At 55.6% G+C, this 17466-nt stretch overlaps 1 protein-coding gene across 2 annotated transcripts in view; it reads right to left on the reverse strand.

Annotated features, from left to right (window-relative positions):
• Positions 1–17466, reverse strand: part of LOC146426052 (fibrillin-2-like) — an 83522-nt gene that overhangs the window by 24084 nt on the left and 41972 nt on the right. For both annotated transcript variants that reach the window (XM_085040157.1, XM_085040158.1), the window contains 13 exons: positions 16917–17114; positions 15713–15838; positions 10701–10826; positions 7304–7456; positions 6470–6667; positions 6084–6227; positions 5881–6000; positions 5146–5271; positions 4637–4759; positions 3692–3967; positions 3185–3238; positions 1902–2027; positions 1047–1172 (listed from right to left, as the gene is read on the reverse strand). In XM_085040157.1, the coding sequence (XP_084896283.1) occupies positions 1047–1172; positions 1902–2027; positions 3185–3238; positions 3692–3967; positions 4637–4759; positions 5146–5271; positions 5881–6000; positions 6084–6227; positions 6470–6667; positions 7304–7456; positions 10701–10826; positions 15713–15838; positions 16917–17114 (1896 nt within the window). The remainder of the gene's footprint in view (positions 1–1046; positions 1173–1901; positions 2028–3184; positions 3239–3691; positions 3968–4636; positions 4760–5145; positions 5272–5880; positions 6001–6083; positions 6228–6469; positions 6668–7303; positions 7457–10700; positions 10827–15712; positions 15839–16916; positions 17115–17466) is intronic.

The raw sequence follows: 17466 nt of genomic DNA on the forward strand, positions 1-17466 counted from the left end.
TACTGGGATGTAATATAATCTGCATTGTAAAAAAATCTGCATTACAAAAGTGGCTGCACAGCATTGGCCACTTTTCACTCTTCACAGAAAATCAGCTTTTTTCACCAAACACTCTGTGCAAAGTGCCAGCTCTCAAATATTTGAGGCCTCTGTGCACAGGAAGACATTTCTCCCCCTCCAAATCACAGCCTTTCAATCAGATTCCCTAAACCTTGCAATTTTGGTCAGGCCTCAAGCTCAAATTTTGTGGGCCTGGAAGAAATCACTCTGGTTTCCAGGCTCAGATGTTTTGGGGTTGGCTGCCCACTGCTTTGAACCGAGTGTGAAATGTCACTAAAAAACAGGAAAAAAACCCTTAAAATGAGGTTAATCTCCCCCAACCCCAAAGCTGGAGCTGCTCCATCCCAAAGCCAAGCAGTGGGAGGGGAAGCAGGGAGGTTAAAGCTGAGCTGCTTCCAGGCTGTGGTTTTGCAGGTCCTGGTGCTTCCCTGACCCCATTACCCCAAAACTGGGTTGGTTCCAGCAGGAGCTCAGGCTGTGGGGTTTGCAGGTGCTGTCCCAGCCCTGTTACCCCAAAATTGGGCTGTTCAGGAGCTCAGACCATGGCTCTGGTGGGTCCTGGTGTTCTCCCAGCCTCGTTACCCCAGAGCTGGGTTGGTTCCAGAGCTGAGCTGGTTCCAGGCCATGGTTTGCAGGTCCTGGTGCTGGCTTGGCCCCATCACCCCAAAACTGGGCTGTTCACGAGCTCAGACCACGACTCTGGGGGGTGCTGGCCTGGCCCAGCCCCATTACCCCAGAGTTGGGTTGGTTCCAGGTCATGGTTTGCAGCTCTTGGTGCTCCCCTGGCTCTGTTACCCCAAAACTGGGCTAGGTCAGGAGCTCAGGCTGTGGTGTTTGCAGGTGCTAGCCCTACCCCATTACCCCAAACTTGAGCTGGTTCCAGGCCGTGGTTTGCAGCTCCTGGTGCTTCCCTGGCCCCATTAACCCAACCCTGAGCTGTTTCCAGGCCCTGTTTTGGCAGCCCCTGCTGCTCCCAGCCCCGTTACCTTCGCAGGTGTCGGTCTCGGTGCGGAACACGAAGCCCTTGGGGCAGGTGCAGCTGTAGCTGCCAGGGGTGTTCCTGCACAGCCCGTTGTCACACAGCAGCCGGTTGACACTGCACTCGTCCACGTCTGGGGACAGAGGGGAGCTGTCAGCTGGTTTGGGCTGGGAAGGGTTAATTGTCCCCACACAATCACAGGATGGACACGAAGGGATCATTGATCCAACCCCACCCTGTCCCAGAGCATTGTCCAAAGGCTCCTGGAGCTCTGGCAGCCTCAGGGCTGTGCCCATTCCCTGTTCAGTGCCCACCAACCTCTGGGGGAAGAACCTTGCCCTGATCTCCATCCCAAACCCCTGACCCAGCTCCAGCCATTCCCTGGATCCTGTCCCTGCTCCCAGAGAGCAGAAATCAGAGCTTCCCCTCCTCTTCCCTCCCAAGGAACTTTGAGAGTTGTGTCCCCTGCTCTCCTGGAGGTGCTGAACACCTGAGCAGGGGGAGCAGGGAATGAATTCCTTGTTTTCTTTTCCCCGTTGAACTGTCCTGATCCCAACCCATGAGTTCTCCAGCTTTTACCCTTCCCATTCTGCCCCCCAGTCCCACTCCCAGGGGCTGTGGGGGGCTGTGAGGGGCTGTGGGGGGCTGTGAGGGGCTGAGTGCCACCACAGCAGGAGCCCTGGCCACCTGGGAGGTGCAGAAATCCCACCCTGCAGGTTCTCACAGCCCCTCGTGCTTTCCACATGGTGTTGGATAATTCTTGAGGGCATCAGGTGCTGCCTCAGCTCCTGGACGTGCCTGGCACCCCCTCCCACACCCCGAGCCCCCCATCCTGTGCCAGGCTGCCCCTGGCCTGACTCACCCACGCAGTTCTTGCCCGTGGGGTCAGACTCGTAGCCCAGGTTGCAGATGCAGCGGTAACTCCCCCGCAGGTTCTCACACATGCCGTTGGGGCAGATGTCAGGGTTCAGGGCACACTCGTTGATGTCTGGACAGGGGAAAAAGCCACCTTAGATGGACCACAGCAAATGCAAAGAGAGAAACTTTCCACCTCCTGCTTCGTCACTGCAGAAATCACAGAATCTCGGAATGGGTTGGGTTGGGAGGGACCTTAAAGTCCACTTTGTTCCACTCCACTATCCCAGGGTGCTCCAAGCTCTGTCCAACCTGGCCTTGGACACTTCCAAGGATGGGACAGCCACTATTTCTCCTGTCCTGCCCACTCTCCTGATTTGTCCCAGAAGATCCTGACCCAGCCCAGGGCTCTGAGCTGATAAGGGATTGGGACAAGCCCAGTTTTCTCTCAAGGGCTCTCAGCTCCTTGTGGGACATTCCTGATTCTTCCAGGGTCTTTATCCCAACACTCAGGTCAGGCTTTAATTATCCCTGGATTTGGTACCAAGTGAGCCAGCAGGGTGGCAGCCAGGTGGGCACCATCCCTTCCCTGCAGCACCATCCCTTCCTGTGTTTTTTTGGAGCAAATCCCTGGTGCCAGGCAGAGATTTCCCCCTGGCAAGCCCCAGCCCTGTGTTGGCACTGCAGTGTCCCCACCGTGCCAGGTGGCCAGGGCTGCCCAGGCACCGCTGGCCTTTGTCCCCAAGCACTCAGAGCTCAGTTCCATGCTGGGAAATGCAGCCTGGAGAGCTCTGAGTGCAGTCCTGGCTCCAGGCAGGGACAGAATGACCAGAGCATGGCCTTGCTAGAAAGAGTGTCCTCATTCCCCCAGGACTGCCTCGGGCCAGGACAGAGCCCTGGATGGGAGCCCAAGGAGCCACCAAGGCTTTGCCTCTGGCTCCTTCCCATTTGGAAGGCTTGGCAAGGCTGGGGCTGCCTGGCTGCTCTGTGCTGTCCCTGCTGCTCCAAGCACTGCCAGGGCTGGCACTGGCACCTCTTGGAATCCAAAGCAGCCCTTTGGCATCACACATTTGTCACCTCCCTGTCCCTGGGACAGCCCGAGGAGGGAAACACCCAGGAGGGTGCAGCCGGTGAGCTCCTCATTGCCATCCCAGCAGGGAACAAAGCCTCCCACATCCATTCCCACGGAAAGCAGCTGAGGGAGGAGCTGAGGGTGCTGTGGGATGTGCCTGTGGAATGCTGCAGGTCCCTGTGGAATGCTGCAGGTCCCTGAGGAATGCTGGCACCTACCTCTGCCATCAGCCGTTATCCCGATGCCGCTGCTGCAGAGAGCCTGGAATTCCGCTGGGGACAGAGCACAACACAGCCATCAGGGCTTGGAAGGACACTTCCCCCAGGGTTATTCCCTCTGCTCAGCGCTGTGTTTGGTGTTTGTGGGTCAGAATGGCAGCTCAGGGCCTGTTTGTGCTCAAAACCATGATCACAGAATATCCTGATTTGGGAGGGACCCCAAGGATCATCACAGCCCCACCCCTGCCCTGCCCAGACACCCTAAAAATCCCACCCCATCCCTGGGAGTATTGTCCAAACTCTTCTGGAGCTCAGGCAGCCTCAATGCTGTGACTTTGTGCATTTCAATGCTGCTACTCCCAGTTCCAACATCCCGGCACCAGATCTGGGGAACCACTCTCCATTTTCTGACTTTCCCCATTCCTACAGCTCTCCAAGCTGCCCAAACCATCTCAGGACATCCCTGAGCATCTTCCCCACTCCTGGAATGCCCAGGGCTGCACTCACCGGAGTTCTTGGCCGGGCAGGGCTGGCAGGGCTCTCCAAAGCCATGATCCGGGTTGGCACAGCAGCACTCGGATTTGGTGACAGCGCCAGGGAAGGGTCGGGCACAGGTGCCCTTCTTGATGCCCCCGTAGCAGGTGCTGCGCATGTGGGTGTCCACGCAGACCCTGCCGTCCACGCCGATGGCCAAGCCGCCCAGGCACTCGCAGCGGAACGAGCCCTCCGTGTTGATGCACCAGCCGTTCATGCAGATCCCCGGCGTCTCACACTCATCGATGTCTGAGAGGGACAGGAATGGGGACAGGGGTGACCTCGGGGTGACCTCGGGGTGACCTCGGGGTGAGGGATGCAGGGAGAGGGGGTTGGACAGGTGGAGAGGGGATTGGGACAGGTGGAAGGGATTGGGACATAGGAACAGGGGGTCAGGACACACAGACAGGGCTCAGGATGGGCAGAGAGAGGCCCAGGACACAGGGCAAGGCTCAGGTCACACACAGAGAGGCTCAGGACACACTGACAGGGGCTCAGGACACACAGAGAGAAGCTCAGGACACACTGACAGGGGCTCAGGACACAGTGACAGACTCTCAGGACACACTGACAGATGCTCAGGACACAATGACAGGGCTCACGACACACACACAGAGGCTCAGGACACACTGACAGAGGCTCAGGACACAATGACAGACTCTCAGGACACACTGAAAGACTCTCAGGACACACAAACAGGGGCTCAGGACACAACAACATTTTCCCTTTTTCCCATTCCGCCACAAAGGGACAAGTTCTGGCAGCAGAGCAGGAGCTGCTTGGCCACACCCTTGGATTTCTGAGCTCCCCTTGCCCTGAGGCACTCCCAGGTGATCAGGAATGTGGGCAGGGGGCTGCAGTGGGCAGGGGGCTGCAGTGGGCAGGGGGCTGCAGCAGGCAGGTTTGGGGGTCACTCACCCACGCAGTAGCGGCCGTTGGGCGCCAGGACAAAGCCAGGCTTGCAGATGCACTTGAAGCTGCCATCCTCGTTGATGCACATCCCATTGAGGCACATGTTGGTGGTGGCACACTCATCGTGGTCTGGGGGGACAGACAGGACCCCAGAGCTGCAGCAAGACCCTCCTGTGCCCCAAAACCTCCTGTGCCCCACCTCATGGCCACACTGGGGCTGTGGGGGCCTCAGAGGGGACAGAGGGGAGAGGGCTTTGGGTGGGAATGACCTCTAGGAGCATCAGCTGCAAGCCCAAGGTCACCTTTGGTGGTCAGAGCTGTCCTGCTGCATCTCCAGTGCTCCTGGAGCTCATCCTGCTCCAACCCCAGCCCTGCTGATCCCCCAAACCCTCCTGGAAACACCTCCCGATTCCTGCTCTCCTTGGAGGATACCCCAGGTTAAAACACCCATCAGTCCCCAGGGAGAAGGTGACCCCAGCTCAGCCCTGAGCTCTGGAGGTTCTGGGGAGCCTCACCAACGCAGTTCTTGCCGTCAGGGGTGATCTCAAAGCCAGCGTTGCAGATGCACTGGAAGCTCCCGTCGGTGTTGACGCAGCGCCCATTCCTGCACATCACCCCATTCATGATGCACTCGTCGATGTCTGTGGGGAAATCACACCAAATACTGTGAGCAGGGCAATGGCAGCAGCCCCAGCTTGAAATCCCCTGTGAGAAACCCAGGCAAGAGCTCTCGGACACAAGAATTCATCTTCGAAACATCCCACTTGGAAATTAGGAATTTTTCACATTGCCAGGCAGTGGGGGGAGCCTTTGGAAACCACTTTGTCAGGAAGGGAGAAAATAAAAACCTCAAAGCTTGGGCACTGCCAGGGAAATCTGCCTTTGCTTGTTGTTCCCAGGGTGGGACATTCCCTTCCCATCCTCATTTTTTGGCAGTTCCTCACCTGCAGCAGCATCATGACAGAACAGCCTTGCTGGGAATCCTGCATCCCTACAGATGTGCCTGAGAATCCCCCTCGGGTCAGATAAAGTTCTCCCAACAGCATTCAGCTCTTGGAGAGGACTCTGAGGGCTCCTTGATTGCCACCAGAAAGTTTTCAGGAAGCTCATGGCAGAGCACACTTCTCCTGGACAGATCCCACCCCATGCCTGACAGTGCTGGGGACTCTGGATTTCTCCCTCACAACCGTTTTTTGGCCCCAGGGGCTGTGCTGAGCCCTGTGCTCCCCAAAAACGGGCTCAACCCTTACCAATGCAGGCCTGCTTGGTTGGGGTGCTCTGGAAACCCTCGTGGCACTTGCAGTGGTAGGAGCCTGGCGTGTTGACACAGTCACCATGCACACAGGGGCTGCTCGAGCACTCATCCACATCTGCAGGGGGACAAACAACCTGTGAGGGACCAGAAAACCAGCCTGGAGGAGCTCTGGGAGCTCTGGGAATGAGCCCTACTCACCAATGCACTCTCCCCTGACGTCCTGCTTGTAGCCCATGTTGCACTCGCAGCGGTAGCTGGACGGCGTGGGGATGCAGCGCCCGTTGAGGCACAGGTTGGTGAAGTGTTTGCAGATGTCGATGGTTTGGTTCAGCGTGGCTGTGCCTGGGGAGCACAGCCAGGGTCAGGGAGCCTTGGATGGGGCATGGGGAGGGTCATGGAGCACGGGGAAAACCCGTTAATTCCCACTGCTGGAACCCATTAATTACCAATGCTGGAACCTATTAATTCCCAATGCTCGAGCCTGTTAATTACCAGTGCTGGAACCCATTAATTCCCAGTGCTGGACCTTGTTAATTCCCAGCTCTGGACCCCATTAATGACCAGTGCTGGACCCCATTAATTACCAATGCTGGAGCTCCCTGGGCCCATCCCAGGCAGTCCTGGGATCCCACCCTGTCCGTTGGCCCCGTTTGGCCCAATGCCTCCAGGCCCGTTGAGTCCCGGCCCCACTCCGTTGGGTCCAAATCCAGGAATTCCTGGGAAGTTCCCAGGGAAGCCTGGCACGACTGGGAGTCCCTCGATGCAGAGCCTGCGGTACTCATCTGAAAGAGAACAGGGAACAGAGGGATGCAGAGGGATGGGCAGGGAGCAGAGGGTGGGATGGGAATGGGGCAGAGCGGGGAGGAGGGACTGAACACCCTCACCCCACAGCAGGGGATGGGGGACAGCTTGCCAGGGCTCTGCTTTGGGGACAGCTGGGATCCCTCCAGGCAGGGAAAGAGGGGACAGGGAGGTGCCAGGCTCTGGGAAGCTCTGCCTGCTCAGAGCTGGGGATAGAGGAAGAGATGCAGGGGATGGAGCTCCAGCCCTGGGCTCACCCTTCCTCAGCCCCAAAATTCTGCTGGGTGAGCCAAGGGGAGGGAAGGGATTGATCCCTGCCTTGGCTCAGCCTCAGGTGAGACCCAGCAGGAGCAGCAGCACCCCTGGGTGATGGGGTTGGGCTTTGCCCCAGGGAATGAGGGATGTGACAAGGGGGAGAGGCTTCAGGCTGTGCCAGGGGAGGGCTGGGTTGGAAAATTCCTTCACTGAAAGGGTGGTGGAGTCACTGTTCCCGGAGGGAATGAGGATGTGGCACTTGGGGACATGGTTTGGTGGCCTTGGCAGTGCCGGGGGATGGTTGGACTCGATCTCAGAGCTCTCAGCAGCCCAGCCCAGCCCAGCCCCGGGGTGTCACTCACCTGATCCCCTCACAGGACACATCTCGGGGGTCTGGCCGATGGCCCAGCAGCGCCCAGAGTCACAGCAGCACTGCATCCTGCTGGCCTGGCCCGGCAGGTCCCCAGCGCAGCGACCGCCCAGCAGCGCCGAGAAACACGTGCCCAGGCGCTGGTCTGGGACAGGGAGGAGGGACAAAGAGGAGACACAGTCACAAGGTGCCACCACCACCCTCCTGGGCAGCTCCTGAGGGACTATTCCCAATGGAATCTCTCCTGGCCATCTCCTCTCCTCTGGAGCACATCCAGGATCTCATTCCCAGTTCAGCCTCCCATTCCCATTTAGCCAGAGCTGGGCAATCCCTCCCTGTTGGATTCTCCACTGGGAGCTGCATTCCCTGCCCTGCAGGCAGGACAAGTGACCCAGAAGGTTCTGGATGAACTCCCAAAGCACAGAGCAGGGAGATTCCCCCTCATCCTGTGCTTCCTCACTTCCCAAAGCCATGGGATCACAGGCAGCTCTCTGCCCTCCTGCACACCTCAGGTCCCCAAGTGTCCCCCAGCCCAGGCTCCCCATGAGGAATCCCCCCCTGCCAGGTCCCAGTGGCCCCAGAATCCTTCTCTGAACAAATGGAGTTTTTCCCAATCCCAGCTCCATCCAGGCTCCCAGGTGTCCCAGGCCATGGCTGATCCCAGAAGGAGCCCTGGATGGGGACAAAGCTGTTCCCACCGAGCTCTGAGGGGGCTGTGGCTCCTGCCAAGCCCAGGGGACTGAGGGTCTTTCACATCCAGCAGGCTCCTCCTGGCACCAATCCCTGCAGGCAAACCTGGAATCTTCCCCTCATTCATCTCCCACCTTGTATTTTCTCAAGTCAATTAATGAGGGGGAAAGTCTCCTGGGATTTGGCTGCCACTTCCCGGGAGTGTAATTGGAATTAATTGCCTGTTTGGGGCTGTTTGATCTGTGGGCTGTGGGTGCACAGTGACCCCAGTTCAAACCAGCAGGGCCTTCCTCAGGCAGGGAGGAAGCTGGATTCAGTGGGAATTGCTCCTTTCAGGAAACTTTATCCACCAAAGGCACTGGCAGAGAGAAAGGCAGAGCTGGGGAGGGGAAATGTGAGAGCAGGGATTGCATGCAAGGCTGGATTAACTCTAATCCTGGGGAAAGGGAGCACAAGGCAGAGGCTGTTTGGGTCTCAGGGCACAGGTTTGCACAAAACCCCAGGAAAGCAGAAAATGCTGCAGGAGAGAGGGGAGGGGAAATTCCAGATGGGATTAGGGAGAGCTCCGAGGTGGGGATTGAGCCCAGAGGGCTGAACCAGGAGGGGAGTTGGTCCTGAGGGGACAGGAGAGATCCCAGGCTGGATTTGGGGTCTGGCAGGGGCTGCCCCATCCCATGGGCTGTGTCCTGATCCCAGGAGAAGCAGGATGGGAGGGATTGAAGGGATCCAGCACAGCCAATCCCAAAAATTGCTGCTGCAGAGTGTCCCTGGACAGCCCTGGATGAGCTCCAAGATCCCTTCCATGATCCCATAATCCTCACATTTCCTTTTTTCCTCTTGCTTAGACCAAAGTGGACTCAAAAATGGCTCTCCAGGCAGGCAAAGCCCTCGATAAAACTCTCCCAACCCTCCCTGAGCCCAGGACTTTGCCAGGCTCAGCAAGACCCAAAACCTGAGACCCTGAATTTGCTGCTGCTGCCCAGGGAGAGGCACAACCCAAATCCTTCCGAGCTTTGCTGCACTCTCAGAGAAAAAAGGAGCTCAGGAAGGGCTGTGCAGGAGTGCTGAGCTGCAGGGAACACCATGTGCCTGTCTGGGAATGCACTGAAGGCCATTTCTCTTCATTTGGAAATCGTTCTTTCAACTGCTCTGGGAGAGGAACCCTTTGTACTGAGCAAAATCCACAGAGCAGCTCCTGGTCTGCCTGCAGAGCCCTTTGCAGGCAGGAAGGAGTGGGACTGCCACGGGCCAGGGTGGGACTGGGCCTGGTGTGTCCCAGGGGCTCCATGAATGTTCCCTTGGATGGATTTTCCCCCTGGTGGGGTTTTGGTGGGGTTTGTGCACAGCTCCTGGGGTTGGGGATCAGCTCCAGCTCTGGGTGTTGCTGTGAAAACTGCAGGAGATAATTCCAATGCCATAAAAATGTGTTCACTCTGCTAAAAAGGGAGGGGAAAGGGAAGGGAATGGATCAAGCTCTGCTGCTCCTTAATTCCTGTGGGACACTGTGGTCACCCCCAGGGTGACAATCTCCCCTCTCCTGATGCTGCTCCTGCTTTAGAAGTGTCCATCTTCCATTATCCCAATTCCTCCCTTGATTTATTTCAAGGGATGAAAACCTGGCCCCTGAACCCACCCCAAACTCTCCAAACAAGCCCTGAGAGCCCCTTGAGCAGAGCTGGCAGAATTTGGGTGACAGGGCACCCCCACCCCAGCAGGAACTGTGGGTTTTGCCAAAACAAATCCCAAAAAGTGAGCTCAGGGCAAGGCTGGAGTACACAGAGCCAGTTCAGGTGGAGTCAGAGTCCACTGCAGCTAAACCAGCTCGGGACTATTTTTAAATCTGGGCTTTCTATTTTTATTTATTTTCGTTTCTTGAAGCTCTTGGTTTCAAGGAAAGTGGGGAATGTCCACATGACTCATCCCAGAGCTGTCACACCCCTCTGGGCTCATGGCAAGGCTGGGAAACAGCAGGAAAAAATTCCATTCCCATTAAAATCTATCAGCTTCCCAAACAAGATGACTTGGGCTTCACTTTTTACTCACACTTCACAACATTTTTTTCCTCCTGGAACTCAAACATTTAATCCTAGTCCAGGATCTGTGGCTAGAAAAGAATTCTGAGCTGATTTTTTTTGCTGTATGAATTCCCACAGAAAGCTGTGCCTGACATTTTGCATTGCACCACCAATCTCTGCCTTTGCCATAACCATTCCTCCTCCCAAATCTCCCCATCCTCATCTTCCCGAGGGCAAATGGACTTTCTGAACAGGGGAAAAAACCCTGGGATTCATCTGGAACAAAGCAGAACCCCTGCTGAGAGCAAATAAACACGGAGCTGATTCTTTATCCCAGGAACTGGGGTTTGGTATCAATGGACCATCAAATATTGACAGGCCTTGAGAAGGACTTTTGATCTGTTAAACACCCAAAATCCCCTCCAGGGGAAGCTCAGGCTGGGGAAAACAGGACTGGGGCCAGTTTTGGGAAGAAGCTTTGGAATACAAACCCCTGGAGCCAACAGGGCTGAGGCACCCAGAGCCCAAATTCTGCAGAGGGAGAAAGAACGAGAGAATCCAGCTGGGAGCAGGAGGGAGAGCAGCACAGGGAAAAGAGCATTTCCCACCTCTCCAGCACCAAACCCCAACCCTTCCATGGACATTCCCACTCCAGCTGGCCCCAAATCCTGGTTTTCCCCTCACCAAGGCAGCGGGATCCATCGGGGCTGCTGGCAAAGCCTCGGGGGCAGGAGCACACATAGCTGCCCACCGTGTTGGTGCAATCGCCGCCGTCACACACCCCGGAGATGGCACTGCACTCATCCACGTCTGCAAGAGAGAAAATCCACAGGGAGGATGGAAAACATCTCCTGCCCCACCCAAATCCAGGGCACAGAGCATGGGAGGTGGAGTTGTTGGGGGTTATGGGATGCTGGAGGCCATAAAGGGACTCCAAATCTCACACAAGGGGGATTTGTGGAGTCTCTGCTTCTCTCCACAGCCCCTTCCAGGGGTTTGGGGTGGGGATCAGGAAGAAATTCTTCCCAAAAAGAAGGATTGGGCATTGGCAGAGCTGCCCAGGGAGGTTTGGACTTGCCAGACCTGGAGGTGTCCAAGGAAGGTCTGATGTGGCACTAAGTGCCATCAGGCCAATGGGACATGGGTTGGACTCTCTGATCCCTGTGGGTTTCTCCCAGCTCAGGATTTTCCAGGATTCCATTCTCTGATTCCAGTCAAAATTCCTGCTTGGCTTTTTAGGACTTTTTAGGGCAAGTTCTGCCCCCAGACAGCACCTGAGGTGTCCCCTGAGCCCTCCAGGGCTGCTCTGGCTCCTGGAGCCCCAAAAGCTGCAGGGCAGCAGAGCAGAACCACAGAAAACACTTCCCCCACCTGGGCCCCTGCAGCAGAAAGGAGATTTTATCAGCCAGCCTGGCCTGTCATTTAATCCCAGCCCTGCCCTGGGCTACAATTCCCGGAGCTCTGGAAGGAAAAGAGCTTTAGGAAGGAACAGTTGTGATATTGGTGAAAAAAAACCAGCTCCACACTTTGTGTAGGAATGTATGAATGGGTCTGAGATCTGGGGGCAGCTGAGAGCTCCATCTTTTACCCCAAAGCAGCACTGGGGCTGTGGGGCAGCAGTGCATCCCATTCTCATGGAAAAACAGGGAATCCAGGAGGTTCAATCCAACTGCAGCTCTTTTTTCCCCCCTGCAAATCCCAGCGCTGAGAGCAGGCAAAGAGGCCATTCCTGCAGGATCCACATCCTGTGCTTTGGGAACCTGAGCCCTGGGCTTTGTTGTCCTTTCAGTCCTTCCCCACCACATTTTCCTTCTCATTTTTCCCTGTGAGTGTCCCGTGGTGGTTTGGATGTGTTCAGGCAGAGCTGACCCACTGGGTTCATTCCCCTCTCATTAACACCCAGCGCCGGGGAGGGAACTCTGCCAGCTCCAGCCTGGCTCCTTCCCGGCTTTTCCAACCTTCTGTTCGAAATTAAAGCAGATTCTGCTGCTCAGACAATGGCAGGATTCAAGGCAAACGTTGATTTTGGAGCTGGGATTGGAATTGGCTTCGTCCTTAAGGCTAAAAAGCTGGGAAAGCCAAAGGCTGCAGAGCCTCTGGAAGAGTTGGAGTTGCAAAGCTCATCCCACACGGTGCCCATAGACCTGTGGGAACTCAAACCTTTCCATGGGCTAAAAAACCCAGGATTTGATTGAAAAAACATCCCCAGGGGTTGTGCTTTGGGATCCCTCTGGGGCAGCACCAGGGACTCCCCCAGAGAGGGGGGATGGAAGCTCCAGACCACCCCAAATCCAGGGAAATGAGCTCTGAATGGAGCCAACAATGAGCTCTTCCAGAGGGGGTTTGTGAGGAAATGGAAAGAAAGTTCCATCTGCTCATGGAAAACTCTGGGAAGTCCCCTCTGGAGCAGGAACATCAATGGGATCCAGCAGAGCCTTGGCTCCATCAGGAAATTCAGCATTTTGGGCCCTGGTGGCAAAAGCCTGGCATGTAGGGACACAAGGAGCAACTCACATCCAAAGGGGCGAGAAAAATAGGTGATATTTGGAATTCCAGGGTTTGCTCCCCCCTGGCAGGATGTCCTGGAGATGCCAAAAATGGTCAAATCCTGGATGGATTTGAGCTGGGGTTGTTGCACACAGCTTGCCTGGAGCCTTCCAGTCCCTTTCCTGGTGTTTCTCCATGGATTTCTCTGTCTCTTATCGCCCTGGATGGATTTTGGATCCTTTGGGAAGCATCCTGGATGAGGCCCTGGCATTACCTCACTGATAGCACAGCTTGGCCTTTGTCCTGCAGCACAGGAAGGGCTGTTAAAAAGTGAAATTCTTGGCAGAGAAACCCTGGAATTATGGCAGGAAAAGCTTTGTCCAGCCAGTGATTCCCCCTTAACTCCACACCACGGAATTGTTCCCTTCGGTGTCATTTTTCCGGTTGCTTCCAGGATAATTTAAAAATGCCACAACCTCCTCTTTGCCTGTGATTTATGGATCCAGGTCTCTGGAGCAGGAGGATGTGTCTGAGCTCGGCTTTGATCTTCCCTCTCTCCACTTGGCACCAGGAATTTTCTTGTGTCCTCAACAATTTTCCTCCGGCAGCGTTAAGAACTCAGCTGGATCCAAACCTGCCCTTCTCCCCAGGCTCTCATTCCCCTACAAACTCAACACATCCTGCTTTTTTCCCTTTTTTCCACCATAATCCAAGCATGGGATCTGTTAATTCACCCCTAAATTTCTGCCCTCTTTGCTCATCTTTTTGTACAAACACAACATAAACACCATTTTTGGTGCTTCCAAAGCCGACCTCGTCTCCAGGGCTTTTTTAGGGAGCAGCCTGAGCCTTCCCCTCCCTAAATCCTCACTTCCCTGTTTCCCAGACTGCTCACATCCCTCAGAAAGGGAGCACAGCCAGGAGTTCTCATTATCCAGCACACAGCCCCGAGCTCAGCAACTCCGGATCCCTGGAGCTCCCTCGGAATACAATGGACAAAGGAATCACACAAATCCCCTCTGCAAGTGTCACATTCAGCAGGGATGAGCTGCAGGACGAGCCTGGAACGGAGCAACCCCAGCTTGGAGGAGGTTCAGCTACAAACCCAGCCTGGACATCGTTTCCCTGAGAGGAACAGGATTCGTTTTCCTGCTGGAGTTGAGCAGAATCCATCCAGGAAAGCAGCAGCAGATCCCTTGTTTGCTCGGGAAACTCAGGGTCTGCGTTATCAGCATGGAATATCTTGCATGGAAAAGCATCTTTATCCTTCGGGGCTCAAACCAGCCTCGATTCCAGGTGTTGGGAGATAAGGATCTGGGAAAGCACCGCGGATATCGCTGTTCCCACCGGGACAGCCACGGAGGATTAGGGACAAAGTGCCGGCGTTAATGAGGGGACATCGCTAATCAGCGAGCCGGTGTTAATGAGGGGACATCGTTAATTAGCTCTGACCTCTGGCTCCAGCGCAATCCCAGCTGCTGACTTCCCTCCCCACCAGGAATCCCCCAAGCACAGAACTCCTGGGAATCTGGGAAGAATTTCCCAGAGGTTTGACATTCCCTGGATGCTGAGCTGGGATTGGGAATCGGAGAATGAGAGAGAAGCATCTCCTCTTCCTACAGCAGAGAACTCCCATCCTTCTCCAGCTGTAAAATGAGCACAGAACTCAGCAGGGGAGCTCCTGCAGAGCTGGGATTTGGAGCCTGGAGCACACCTGGATAACAGATCCATCCTCTGGCTGCTGCTTGGATCAAACCCTTGGCTCTCTGAGGAGGACACTTGGGTCAGGGCAGAGATTTGGGCAGTTCCAGCAGGAATGTGAAGCTCAGGACCGAATTCCTGATGGATCAAAGGGTGCAGGGAACTCGGGGATGGAGCTCAGATCTTGTGTTCATGAAGTGGGAGAGGAACGCTCTCTGTTCCCCTATCCACATCACTTTAGGGAATCCCATTCCTAGGGGAGCAGTGATTCCCCAAAGGTGATCCCACATGCCTGGGATCTCACAGCCTTGTGGGGACACTGCTGGTGGCACAGCTGGGACAGGAGCCCTCCATCCCCATCCTCCTGTTGGTGTCACTCCCACCAGAAGGACTCCCAGATCCACAGGGAAGAAGAAGATAACTCTCCTGAGGGGGATGAGGGATGGAGCAGCTCCTGGGAATGCTGAGCTGTCCCTTTTCAGGGCAGGGAAGCTGTTTGGGGCTGCTTGTCCTTCCCCCTCACATCTGGATGGCAGATCCAGACAATGGATTGGGGTAAATCCTGGGCTAGAGGAGATTCCAGCTAAACTGGTTTCAGATGTGCTCTGCTCCCCAGCCAGCAGGCAAGGCATGGACAACTTTCTGTGCCCCTGGTCCCACCGTGGCCAGGAAAATTCCTGGAAAATAATTGGATTTGGGGAGCTGGTCCTTCACCTGAGACAAAAGAAGGGCTGGTTTGGCTCCTCCTGCTTTCACTCCTTGGATGTCGGAGCTCTGCAGGAATTCTGTCAGGGTTTCAGAGAAAGTCTGCTGGCATCCTGCCCAGGAAGATGCACAGACACAGATGTTTCCTGGAGATGAAGGAATGTCCATCCCCCACCAGGGATTGACCTCTGCAGCTCCTGTCTCTCTTTGGGAAAGATTTCCGGAGGGGCTGAACTCAGGTCACAGAATCCTGGAATCCTGGGATGGTTGGGGTTGGAAGGAACCTAAAGATCCTAAAGATCCTCTCATCCCCCCTGCCATGGGCAGGGATATCTCCCACTGTCCCAATTCCAGGGGATCCAGAGGCAGGCAGAGCTCTCCCTTCATTTCCACAACCAGCCTGATTTCACATCTCTCAGTGATTAAATCTTCACTGCCTCAGTGAAGAGCCTCAGAATTAAAAGGTTTTGAGTTTTCAGGACTTGATCAGACTGAGAACCTGGCAGACCTTTGGAGGCTCAGCCTGGCTGAACCCTTCCAGAGTCCCTTCTGTGCCATCAGTCCGTGTTCCCATTACAATATCCTTAAAAAAACCCTCTGTGAACAAACCAAACCATTTCCTTCTGGTTTCAGGGAAGATCAGGACATCAGGCAAGGCCTATTCCTCATTTCCCTTAAGCAGATTAAAAACCCCTTTTGGGAGCTGGGATCAAGCCTGGAATGGCAGCTCTCTCCCATCTCTACCTTGGAAAAACCCAGGATTTCAATGCTTTTGGGATTCAGGGAAGTGGAGCCTCCCTTACCTTCACACCTGTGGCTGGTCTCGCTCTGTTTGTGCCCTGCAGGGCACTTGCACTCGTAGGATCCCACGGTGTTGATGCAATTCCCACCCTGGCAGAGCCCAGGGATGGCCTGGCATTCATCCACATCTGCAGGAACAGCAGGGAGGGGTGAGGGAAGGGCAGCCATGGATCCATGGTCAGCCCAGAGTGGGTTTTCCTGGATCACATCTCAGAAGATATCCCAGAGATAAGGACAGGGAATGGACAGAATGAATTCCTGGCTCATCTGCACAAGCAAGGGGGAGACAAAAGTGTGGGAATGCTTCCCACACTTTTGTGGGATGTGTCCATCCCGTGGTTCTTTGGGAGAAACACCAGCCTGGTCCATGGCTCCCTGTGGGATGGAGGAGCTCATCTGGGAGACACAGTGGGACCAAAACCTCTAGGATAAAATTACCTTGGAAGATCCCATGGGATACTCTGGAGATGCTGTGTGACACATGGGGTGGAGATCTGGCAAAGTTCCACAGAGTTCTGTGCTTTGGGGCTCTAATTTGGGGCTCTACCTTGGGACTGGTTTGGGGCTCTGTATGGGGCTGTTTTAGGGCTGTTTTGGGGCTCTGCTCTCCATGTTCTCCATTCCAGGGCTGCTTTGCAGCTCTATATTGGGGCTCTGCTTTGGGCTCCTGTTTTGGGGTTGTTTCTGGGCTCTGCTCTCTGTGTCCTCTATTTTGGGGTTCTACTTTGGAGCTCTGCTCTCTGTTCTCTGCTTTGGGGCTGGTTTGGGGTTCTGTTTTGGGGCTCTGCACTTGGTGTTCTCTACTTTGGGCTCTACTTAGGGGCTGTCTTGAGCCTCTGCTTTGGGGCTGCTTTGGGGCTCTGCTCATGGTGTTCTCCACTTTGGAGCTCTACTTTAGGGCTGCCTTGGGGCTCCCCTCCCCATCCCCATCCCATCCCTTTATCCCACCCCATCCCATCCCATCCATCCCATCCCATCCCCCCCATCCCCATCCCCATCCCCATCCCCATTCCCGCCCCATTCCCACCCATCCCATCCCATCCCACCCATCCCATCCCATCCCACCCATCCCATCCCACCCCATCCCACCCCATTCCCGCCCTATCCCCCCCACCCATCGCCCATCCCCATTCCCCGCCCCATTCCCGCCCCATTCCCACCCTATCCCGCCCCATCCCGCCCCATTCCCGCCCCATTCCCGCTCACCCTGGCAGGCTCCGGTGCGGATGTTGGGGATGAAGCCGCGGCGGCAGGGGTGTGGCTGCGCAGGGCACATCTCGCACGGGTGACCCCAGGCGCGGCCGATGGTGGCACAGCACATGGTCTTGGTGCACACGATGCCGCTCAGCTGGCCCTGGCACATCTGGTTGTTGACCTGGCTGAAGCAGGGCCCGGTGCGGTAGTCTGGGGAGGAGAGGAATCCTTGGATTAGATCAGCACACAAATCCTGGGATTTCTGCCCAGAGTGGACACTTGGTGCAGAATTTTGGGGGTGATGAGAGGAAAAATTGAAGACCAGTGTTGGTGGTGATGAACTGAAAATCAAAAGTCAGGCAAAGAGGCAATTCCAGGACTGTGATTCCACCTGTCCTGGCAATTTCTGTGATGAGAAAAGCAATTAAATTTCACTTTAGTTGCAAAGATGCTGCTCTGGAAGTGTCCAAAGCCAGGCTGGACAGGGCTTGGAGCAGCCTGGGATGGTGGAAGCTGTTCCTGCCCATTGCAGGGGTTGGAATTCCATGATTTTTATGTTCCC

Source organism: Lichenostomus cassidix, chromosome 28, assembly GCF_008360975.1.
Source record: "Lichenostomus cassidix isolate B80296 chromosome 28, HeHo_3.0, whole genome shotgun sequence".
NCBI classification, from domain to species: Eukaryota; Metazoa; Chordata; class Aves; order Passeriformes; family Meliphagidae; genus Lichenostomus; species Lichenostomus cassidix.